The 11,515-nt window shown below is 40.4% G+C and overlaps 1 protein-coding gene across 1 annotated transcript in view; it reads left to right on the forward strand.

Annotated features, from left to right (window-relative positions):
• The window catches only part of VAMP4 (vesicle associated membrane protein 4), a 24,777-nt gene extending 15,563 nt beyond the window's left edge, over window positions 1-9,214 (forward strand). The window contains exons 5-8 of the mRNA XM_019530787.1: window positions 1,971-2,071; window positions 4,026-4,105; window positions 7,310-7,361; window positions 8,579-9,214. Of these exons, the coding sequence (XP_019386332.1) occupies window positions 1,971-2,071; window positions 4,026-4,105; window positions 7,310-7,361; window positions 8,579-8,607 (262 nt within the window). The 3' untranslated portion in view covers window positions 8,608-9,214. The remainder of the gene's footprint in view (window positions 1-1,970; window positions 2,072-4,025; window positions 4,106-7,309; window positions 7,362-8,578) is intronic.
• Window positions 9,215-11,515: the final 2,301 nt, after the last annotated feature.

Below are 11,515 nucleotides of genomic sequence, written 5' to 3' on the forward strand. Positions count from 1 at the left end.
AAAGCACTTCAGAGTATCTGTATCTTGTATACTTTATATCCCTTTCAGGTTGTACTTGTGCTATGGAATGGCAAAGCTTCTTACTATTTTTGAAGTTCAGATTTGATAATTAGATGTCCATATGGATACCTTTCACATGTACACCCGCATTATATTATCTACTACTAGTTAGAGTGAATATGAGGATTGAAAACAAGACAATTAAGTCATTGAAGACTTAGACCTAGGTCAGTTTCAACTAGAGGCAGCATTTCTTATAGTAGGGTTGTCCACCTTCCCCACTACTAGGGGCTAGGGGCTGCATGTCATGCTAGATAGATGCTACAGGGTTGGGCCCTGAGAATCCTGATACTTTAGTACCTGATACATCCAGTAATGTTGGATGCTTAATGTTCTTTCCTTCTCATATTTATACCTATCTTTTGCAAAATATGCACATTCATTGTATTTGAAATTATATTAAATCCACACAAAGAAATCAAAGAAACTGAGCTAGGTATTTGAAGCCGAGCTGAGAGATGACAATGTTTTACATTTGTTTCGTTCTGTGCTTAAATTTGTCTTTCTCAGAGATGACTCTTCCTGCCATTGTTCTGAAAGGCCAGTAAATGTCAAATGATATATTATATTTTGGCTCTTCCAGCTGTTACCACTTTCCATCTCCTGTAAATATAAAAATGCATTGACTTTAAATATAAACCAGAATGTAGCAGGGTTTTTTTTCAGTAAAAGAATTTGAGTTTATTCTACATTTACATGTGGATTTGGAATTCTATTTTATGAAGCAGTGACCATCATTTAATTTGTGCATTTGCAGTAGCCCAGGGCTGTGGTCTAGGCTACTGGAAAGTGACTGCCTACCTCATTGCATAACCTATAAAGTGAAATTCAGAAGCTAGAATTTGTTAGTTTATCCTAATTTACTTTACTTGGTTCATACTTGGGTAGATAAAGCCATACTGAAAAGAACTGTCTTTAGACTTCCTTGAGAAAACACTTTTCACTTCATTTGTAGGCTATTTTGAAATCCCTGTGCTGAAATTTGGCACCTTAGAAAAGATGCAACTGAGTTAAATCACTCTACAACAGAAAGGCCCCCATCTGAGGCTTTTTGGTGCTGTTGACAGTATCTTTAGAGAATGGTGCTTAATTAATCGGTCTTCCCTAGTGCCTCTAGAATGGCAATAGCCCAGCAATACTGAAAATGTAGTGAATTTAAATTAAACTCCTCAGCAATGAGTTTTCGAAAAACTATTCCTATGTGGAGAATGCATTCAGGTCTACCTCTGTTCTGCTGTCATTTGGCAGGCAGACAAAGATTATATGGACATACCTCTCTTACTGATTTCCAATGTGCTTCTGAAATCCTTTGAAATATCTTTTATGTAAGAGCCTGCAATACATCCATAACTGTCCTCATTGTGAAGTGAGTCCTGAAGGAGATGGGAAGGCTGATGCAGTAAAACCGAACTTGCATATGAGATGGAAGCGTTTATGCTGTGAGAGCTAAAGCTGGATTAGAAAAGTCAAATTGTGAGAGCAGAAAAACACTACTGAAGCTCCTTCCTTTTTCTCTGAGAGTACAGTGCTAAATTCTCTCTGGGAAAGAACGCTATTGACTCTATGGACCAAGATGTGGCGTTATCCAAAGAGTTGTTCTCCAGCTTTCCAAACCCTTGGCCTTAGCTTGGGATGAGAATGAAAGAGTAATGGAGCAGTTAAAAAGAGGAAAGGGACATATCCTGTTCTGAGATGTGCTTTGCAGGCCACATGCAATGCTAAGACTTAGTCCTTTCCCAGATGTCCCGATGATCTTTCCCTTTTCCCTGGTATCTGCCTCATTGGTGAACTGCCCATCATCCTTTCAGTGTGACCGGCTTTCTGAGAGGCACCAATACAGAACGGTATCCTCGTAGCACTTGCTTTTGTTGGCTTTGTGTAATTTATAATGGCTTTATTTTGTTATCCAGTGTACAGAACCAGGTGGATGAAGTCATTGATGTCATGCAAGAGAACATCACAAAGGTGATTGAAAGGGGTGAGAGACTGGATGACCTTCAAGATAAGTCAGGTGCGAGCACTTAATACTGTTACAGTACTATTGCCTTCTCATGCCTCCCCTTCTTCCTAGTGTAACTTGTGAGTCCTGTGCAGTAGTATGGTTCTCTGGGTATTCAAACTATAAGGACTTCCGGAAAAATATTGGAAGTTATCTTTACTGAGGTGAATGTGGCCAATTTGCTGTCTACCTCCCCCCTGCTCTCTTTGGCCCTCTTATTTGATTCCATTTCATTACAGTAAATCCTATAAATTGTAGAGATAAAACATCTGATAAATCGTCTCATCCTTTTTCTTTAAAGCCCTTTTGAGGCTTGTTTTGTTTAGTACCCTACTCTAGACAAATAGCTGTCTCCAATCTCTCAGGAAATCTACTGTCCAGGCCAATAGCTCTTACTATCTGGCAGCTTGCTGTCTAAATTTTCTTCTTTTCACTTGTATCCCCTTTGCTCCCTCGTGTGTCCTTTGCTCCCTCGTGTGTGCCTAAATTCCTTTCTTTTGGTGTACATAGCTTTTCCTATACTGGCTTTTAGGTGCTTTCTAACGTAGAGCTCACTCTCTAATCTCACATCATAAATTACTTCCTCCATCCTCAAATTCCCCTGATTTTTGCAAACCGCTGGTGTTCTGGTGTCGTGAGTTTTGTCCTGTGTTTTATGTGTTATCACACCATAAATCCAAACAGAAATGTTGTTATGGTCCTAATATCTGACTCCAGGCCATATTTACAGTGGGTTTTAGACACTCAAAAAATGTAGATATGTGGGCACTGGGATGTACAAAAGCACTGCCAGCTTCTGAAATCCCACTGGCATCTATTTCCATCTTTAGGTGTTTTTGCAGAGGTGGTCCTTAGTGCTTTTCCCCTTTTTTTCATGTCCCTTAATTGGAATGGTAAGATCCTGCTCTCTCCTCCTACCTCTAGTCTCAGTGAAGGTGAAAGATTCTGTTTCATTGTTCCTGCCATTGAACAGCTGTGTTTCAGATTAGCTGTCCACTATTGTATTGGCTTTGCATTTATCCAGCTTAAACCTCATTTTATATCCTGTCCATATTTTTAACCTCTGTAGGTCCCTTTGTATTATTTCTCTGTTCTTCCCAGTGTTTGCATCACCTCCCAATTTAGTATCATCATTTCCTAAGAGGGTAAGTCTCCCATCACTTTATGGCTGCTCTCTTGACACACCTTGATTTATATATTCCCCTTAAATTGCTGCTTTGAGCAGGTGACTTGTAGCACTACTTTTGCCTTTTTAAATTTCTTTCTTTCTTTCCTTTTTTTTTGTCCCAAGTGTAATTGGATATTGCAACTTAAATTTGTTTAATGCTCCCTTCTTGAGCCACGTAACTTTGTGTTGAGGACTTTGGTTATAATAGATCTTTTATGCTGTGGTCTACTTGGAACCCCTGTCATTTGGCTTGTGCTTCAGTAGAGCCCCTCTAATCCTTGCTTTGCTGTTCTGCACAGCTGACAATTGTCACTGAATGCTTATTGTCAGTCTTGCTCTTTGTCTCAAGGAAAACTTAATAGTAGAACACTGCAGGCAAGACTTGTATTGCTAAGACTTCCAACAGTTTTCTTTTTCATTTTTAGCATGTTGAAGGTATTTGCTACAATTAAATTACTTTTATTCAAACTAAGAAAGACCATTTTGTCTTGCAGTAACCTTTTTTCTTCAGTTGTGTTCATTTACTAACTAGTACAATATGTTCTATCGGCGTATTGTACTAGTAAGAATTGACAAGATTCTACTACACTTATAAATGTTCTCTTCTGATTAAATAAATGTTGGATTCCTATAGTGCTATGCAGAATTGCTCTGTGAGTGTTTGTTCTTTGGTTGCCTAGTTTATGGTTTAAAAAAAGAGTTTGTAGAACTGAATAACTCTTTTCTCATGTACTTGCGTTACCAAAGGGGTAAGTGACTCTGTTTTGTTTTTTTAATTCATTTCTCTGTGTGCCACAGAGAGTTTATCGGACAATGCAACAGCTTTCAGCAACAGAGCGAAGCAGCTTCGAAGGCAGATGTGGTGGCGAGGTTGCAAGGTGAGTAGAGAGGGGAAAGGAATGGATTTTGTAATGCAAGTTCTTCAAACATGGCCCAACTGAGAGGGTCACCATAGCAGCTTGGCAGGGACTGAGGCTCATACTTAGTTTGTAGATTTAGTGTCTTGTATTGCAGCCATCCCTGTCTTACATCTAAAGGTGAGGCTGGCAGAAGTTCTCCATACCAGCATACACCTCTAAGTAGTCTTTGCTTGGATGAAGACAAGCACTCTGTACTTGGGGCAACTAACCTTTGCTCCATATTGAACATTATGCTTTGGCCAACATGGTTTCTTGTTACCCTGACCATACTAAGTACAGTAGGATTGACTAGCTTAACGAGGTACTGAAATAGGTACATCTTTAGGAGAGGCAATTGGAGGAAAGGAATTCAAACAATGGCAATATAAATAACTGTTTACAGGGGGATTATGAAGCCTACAGGAGCAGTTTTTATAAAGGTCTTTGCAATCTCTTAATGAAAGATTATTAGAGAAGAACAAAGTAATATTTACTGAATAACCAAGCAATGCAAATAAGCCAGGTACTGTTTTCATAACAGTAATTAAGTTCAGTGTTATTTTATGAGGCATCTGCAAGTCTCAATCATTTGATCAGTGTTTATTAACAAAGTCAACAATCCAATTAAAAAAGAATGTTGTCTCGGTCAAGCAAAGTGCTCTAGTAAGTAAAATTTAGTGCATTACTGGGGAGGGGTTGTACATCACTTATCTCAATGTTTTGTCATCTTGAAATTGCGGTGATCTGAAACTCAGAACGAGAGTTGCACGTCATTATAAGTTAGCCAGTGGAGATGGCTCCTTGCTCCAATATACTTCTAATGTTAAACTTATACTACATCTTAGAGTACTGTGCATATTCACAGTATTAATAACGTTCACAGCTAGCCAAATAGAGCTATTGGCCAGCTGAGATGTCTGCATTAGTTTCTTTTACTGGCCAAAATCCAAGTGATCCATGGATTCTTATGCCTGCAGAACAGTACTGGTGAATGGAATTGTCCTGTGGGACTATTTTAAAACCGGCAGTGCTGCTTGTGTTAAGGGATAGAAAAGGAAAATTCACTAAAATTTAAAGTATTTTCTACCTGCATATCAAAAGGAAAAGGTCATGCTGCTTGTCAGCAAGGTCTTTATCCTATTTACCATCCCTTTCAGCCCTCTTGGCTTTGCCTGTTGGCCTGAAGCAGACTCCTTTAAAATGTAATTAGGGTAGATAAATTCATTCCTGGACTGGGGGTCTGGGAGCTGTTTGTGCATGGCTCAACCCTAGCACACGTTAGCACAGCTGTGGAGGGATAACAATGTCTTAATCCTCATTTCCAGCACCTTGTGCTGCATCGGTTGCATCTGCATCGGAGGTACCATGCTGGTTGAGGGGAGGTCTGGGGGGAGAGAAGCAGAAGGAGATTACAGGTTACAGGGGTGGGCAAATGAGAATAGGATGGGATTCAATACTGACAAATGCAGGGTGCTGCACTTAGACAGTAAGAACCAGCAACATGCCTACAAGCTGGGGAACTCCCTTTTCGAAAGCACAGTGGCAGAAAGAGATCTAAGTTGTTAGAGGGAAGGTTTAGACTAGACATTAGAAGGCACTACTTCACAGTCAGGGTGGCTAGGATCCAGAACCAACTTCCAAGGGAAGTGGTGCTGGCTCCTACCTTGGGGGTCTTTAAGAGGAGGGTTGACGATTACTTAGCTGGGGTCATTTGAGCCCAGTTTGCTCCTGCCCAGGGCAGGCGGGTGGACTAGAAGATTTGCAAGGTCCCTTCCGACCCTACATCTGTGAATTGGTGAAGAGGCCCCAGTGGGAGGAGGGACAAGGGGGTGGCTGCCATCTTGAATCTAGGTATGCCTGCCAGAGAAGCTCCCTACCCTGGTGTGTGGGGACCTCACAACTACTTTTCCCATAATTGATGTAGAGTAGCCACAGATGAATTGTCTTGCCTTGATTTGCGTGTGCAGCAGTGAGGATTTATTGCAGTACAGAATAGGGGAAATATCCTTCTTCCCCCGCCCCCCCTCCTCCAGTGTCACCTGCAACTGAGACTTGCAGCAACTCTGGAGCATTAAAAACAAAAACAAAGCCAGCACATGTACCCTACTTTTTCAACTGTAAGTCAGTTTTATTAAAGGAGTTAATGTGAAATTTGTATAGTTTATGGCGGTATTTGGATTGCTTTGCCTTCTGGGGCCTCAAGACTTTTAGTGTTCCTTGACTAATTCCCAGGTTTTCTTTTTCCAAGTCTCAGTGGCTTAGTACTCATCTGCTGTGTGAAGAGATTCCAATACAGTGCAGAGTCCTTGGAAACTATTTTAAATATTTAATTAATAAAACAGCCTTGGCCCATGAATATTTCATAGATGTGGATTTTGTCAATCTGGGCTGGCTGCTCTATCAGTTAATGATGACAGTGCTGTGCATTCCAATATCTGGCAACATTTCTACATCTCCAGGTTCTTATAGTCCTGGTTTCTTTTGTGCAGTGCAGACACTGGTGGTGCTTACCCAAATGGTAATGTTTACTTGTTGCTCATGTTTCTTGAACATGAACAGTAGCCTGACTGCAGATCAAATAGCCATCAGTGTCACTATCTCTGCTGCAAAAAAAGACTGCAGGGAAGTGCCCCAGGTTTAACCCTCTGCAGAAGATTTGGTTCCAAGGCTAATATTGACTCAAAGAACATAGAGTGGGCATTAAACTCAGGCCAGTTTTCTCAGACCTTTGGAAACTGAACTACTTGCATTTGGGCAAGTCTGTCTTTGGGAACCTAGGTTTGAACACCTTGGTGCTGGGAAACTAGTCTACATTTTTAGTGCCTTATTGAAAGATGGTGTGGTCACACCTGTAAGTATTTTTATTGTAGCAATATTGTTGAATGTTCTTTCTTCCCTTGTCCCAAGCTCTTTGCTTGCCTGCCTTCTAAACCAAGAAAAACAGAGCTGGGGCAGGTAGTGTTGTCAGGGAAGCCTGCTGCAGAAAGACTTTTATTTTCCATCAGTATTCTTTGTAACGGGAACATTTACCTTGTCTCAGATATAAATAGGAAAGAAACACTCAGGTAAAGCATCTAGAGATGATGCATGGAAAATGGAAAACTTCTTTAATTTATGACAAACTGAAGATGCTATCTAACGTGAAGAACTTAACCCTTGTGCTTATTTGTGCTTCTCTTACAGATGAAGGCCATCATCGGTTTGGCTGCTATTGTTCTTTTGCTAGTCATAATCAGTGAGTTATCAGCAACTCTTCCCTGAGTGTCTGGGTCTTTTCACATTTGAAAATACTTTTATTTTCTGTAAAATTCACACTTGTTAACTTGGGTCCTGATTGGCAGCTGCTGAGGGAAGTCACTGGTAATCCTCAAGTCCTTCCCTTTTTAAAGGAGGTTTGGTGACACGCAGCCAGTATTTGGGCAAGGGGCTTTCTTAGCCTGTGCTTTGTCCCTTCTACACAAGATTTATAAGCATCTAGGGAGGAATCATTTCTCATTTAAACAGCTCATTTAAGAACTGTAACCAGGGAGGAAAGAAACAGATGCATGTGATGTTAAGCTTTACCAGGAAGAGGTTTGCCCTGTTTTAATGAGAAATTATTCCCTCCTGATTGGCTTGTTTGAAGAGTGGGGTTAGTACCCGAGATCTTTGGAGTTCTCCATCTTTCTCTCCAAATGTTGTTGAAAAATCTGTAACTTGTTTTAATTTGTCCATCCTAGTGTGAATCTATTTTCAAAAAGGTGTTTTATATAATTAATCTCTGGCGGGGAGGCTAGCCAGGTGAGTGGGGCTTGGAGAATGGGCTCCATTCCCAGCTGTCCCATGGACCTTTTTCATGACTTCTCAGCAAGCTAAACAAGAAAAAGGCACTAAGAAGGAGGTACAGTTTTAGAAAGAAAGCCCCAAAGATCAGACCACTCCTAATACAGTGGAACCCTTAGGGACTGTGGTAGTACAAATAATGATTGGATAGTTCTTAAAGGCAGGAAAGTCACTCCACCCTTGGGCTGGGTGGCATGGTTATTCATAAGGAGCTTCCACATTTGTCTTGGAATTAGGAACAGTGGTACAGATGTACCTTTATACCGATCCCCTTCCTGACAGTGAACAAAAACCTGTTGTCCTTTTGGACCGTCTTATCCTGCTAACATGCACATGTAGGACATGAGAGCAGAGCCAGCAGCTGGAACGCTGGCTGGAGAGACACTGATGGAAAGTCCCATCTGGTTTCTTTTGGGGAGTTGGACGTAGATAAAAATGGCAAGAACTACTGTCTCTGGTCTAGGATTTGCACAGGATGCTAACTTAAGCAATCTGAATAAGGAAACAAATTTTCACTTGCAAATCCTTGATTAACTAAGGAACACTGTTTTTATTCTGTCTGACTTTGACAATGAATGATGTTAGGTTTGTAAATATTCTCTAAAAAACTTGTTTCATTGTGTCTTTCAGTACCCATAGTCCTGAAATACAACACTTGACTTGATGGCTGGAGATCTCAATGGAAGCGGCTTTGGGATGACCAAAACAAACTGCTGTGTAATTTAAATGAAACATATGTATATAGCTTTGAAGTGTTCCTTTTCAAGAAGGGAAAAGAGGCAAGTAGCCAGTTTTGACAAGGGCATTTTGAGAACTGCCAAATGACCTTTTTGGGGTCTAATACATGCTACTGTTGATTTTTATAATCTAAAGTTTAAAAACCCAAAACACTTTTTGCTGTATTCCAGGATTCCCAGTTTGAAACTAGCTACTTGCCAATGCATTTTATTTGTATATATAGCTAAGGAATAATGATGTTATTTATAATTTAAGCAGTTTCCTACTGCCAGTTGCTGAAAGTAAGGAGCATAGTTGTTTCATCAAAGCGAAGGAGGGGGAATGTATGTAAAGAGAACTACATTAGAGGCAATCTAACCATTCTGTAAATAATTGCAAGGATGCTACTTTCTCATGTTTAAAAAAATTAGGTTTTGCAAACCAAGAAATGTTCTGTACTGTCATGAAGATGCACAAGCTCAGTGTTTTCAGTATTGCTGCTTACAGCTGCAACTAAAGACATTCCAGTAAACCTATTTTTGACTGTAAGAGGACTCCTGGAATATTTTTGTGACTTTCACAGTGTCCGTGTAGGAAGGATGCACTCAGTGAGTTGCAGTATGTCTGAATGTAACCAAACACAGGGTAAGATTTGGAAAATAATTTGTTTTGTTTCCTCACAGTGAGGGTTTAAGTGCTTTTAGTGTAGTGGGATTCCACAGGAGATCAGCTTTCAACGGTCTTAGTTATTACACAAAAAGTAGATGACATTTAAAAACTCCATATTTGATGCCCTTCAGATTTTAGGAAGTGTATTGGAAGTGTTGGCATTTGTGCTTCATCAGTCATGCTAAAATGAACAAATCCCAATCCATGTAGGATGAGCAAGGTCACTTTTACTTTTGCTTGGTTCTGAGATCATAGTGGCCATAATCTAATCTTCATATCTGCCTTCCTGTCCTGTCCCCAAAAAGTGAAACATGGGCATACAGCAGCAAACAACAGTGTAAACAGATGTGTTTTGAGAAACAGATGTGCCACAGTGACTTGGCAACTCTAAGATGCACAGGGGTGTAAGTGGGTCACTTTTTCAGCTTCCTTAGCTCTGTCCAGGCCTTCAAAACCATTTTTTTTCTCTCTCTGAGAGGCTTCACAGTCCCAATAAACAAATCAACCTAAACCAAGGGTAAGCAAACAAGCAAGCAAGTGAACAGCTGAGAACCTGCTGCTTTCCTTTGGGCCATAGGAGAGGGGTCTTTCTGCCTCTGTGCTTTTCTCCAGCACTTCTGTCCTCTCCTCCCTGTGCTCCCTTCTGGATTTGTTTTTAAAACCCCTTTTCATGGCTTCTCCATTTTTAACTGATATCAATTTTATCTGGCTCTGTCTCCCAGCCAGGCAGACTGTTATTTGCTGAGCAGCTGTCTGCTTGGTTTCAGTCTGAAGGCTGAGCATCCCTTTACATAGTATAACCTTGAAAAGGTTGGATAAGTAATCTATAGGATGAAGCATATATAGGGCTGTATATAGAAGATGCTAGGACCTGCAGAGGATACCCTGATACAAGTTGTCTCCCACTGTTCTGGTCTTAAACTCCTCTGTTTGTTACAAACTAGAAGCATGTTTCCTACACCCTTGCAATGTAGATGTCTATTGATAATTGCTATTAGTTGATACACTTAACAATGTTCAATAATCAAGTCTGTCTCAGGAAGAGGGCTCTCTGGCTCTTAGCTATTGGTCTGAGTGTTTTTTAGCCAGGTATTAAAACTAGAAGGTGGCATTGCTTGAATTAAGACACTGTGGGTGCATCTACAAATGCACTGACATGAGCAGTAGCCTGTTTTATAGCATCATAGTAAAAACTGTGCTAATACGCTAATGCACAGTAAAGTTAGGCTACTGTGCATTAAAAAAGTGTGTGCTTTTGCTACTGTGCATTAGCCTAATGTGCATTTAGTTAGTACCTCACATTAGAGGTACTAAATTCAATGCACAGTAGCAAAAGCACATTAATGAACATGTAGATGCCCCCTGCAAGCAGTACCTTTTCAGCCTATAGTCACATGGGTGGGAAGAATAGGTTTGTGCCTTAAAAGAGCCCAAGTTTTGGTTGGGGCATTTGAAACAAATTCCTGAAGATGCATCTGGGGCCTGGGACTGTGTGCCTCAGCTGAGAGTGAAAGAACATGCATTCTCATATTTCAGTGCCAGCTTTGTCCTTACTCTGGTAAGAAAGCAATTTAGGAAGCTTCCCTTTAGCAGGTCTGCACTGTTTGGCATGTAAGGAAACTTCCTTACCAAAAACTATATATCCAGACTGTTACATCTAGGGATACTGTTCTGTAACTTTTGGTTGAGGAACTTCCTAGAAGTTCCTCTTTCAAGGGTTGGTTTGTTTGTTTGTTTTCCAGTTTCCCCTCAAGACTTGTATTTTGAAGCTCTTATTTCTCCTGGCTGTTTTTGGCTCTAGGTAGATTTTGGGGGATATGATTGATTTGATTAAGCATTTGCAATCAACTTAGGACACTATTTTTCTCATGTAGGAAGCTTCAGGTGCTGCTCCCCAACCCCTTGCCCCTCCTCTATTTATTTATTTTTTTTCTTTGGGAAACAAAAAATCACCACCCTCTATTTAGGAGGAATATTGTCTTTGGAAATTATTATCCATATGCCTAAAGAGGAAACAGTGCTATTTCACAAGCTCCATTAAAATACACTATGCTTCTGATGTCTCTTAAGCCCTGCTCTTTGAAATAAGGGCATAAACATTTCACTTCATTTAACATGAATGTGAGTGAACATGATTCCTTGTGTACAATTTGGAGATGGGAGGAGTGAATGGAGGGGGCT

Source organism: Crocodylus porosus, unplaced genomic scaffold, assembly GCF_001723895.1.
Source record: "Crocodylus porosus isolate Cpor-Errol unplaced genomic scaffold, CroPor_comp1, whole genome shotgun sequence".
Lineage (NCBI taxonomy): Eukaryota > Metazoa > Chordata > Crocodylia > Crocodylidae > Crocodylus > Crocodylus porosus.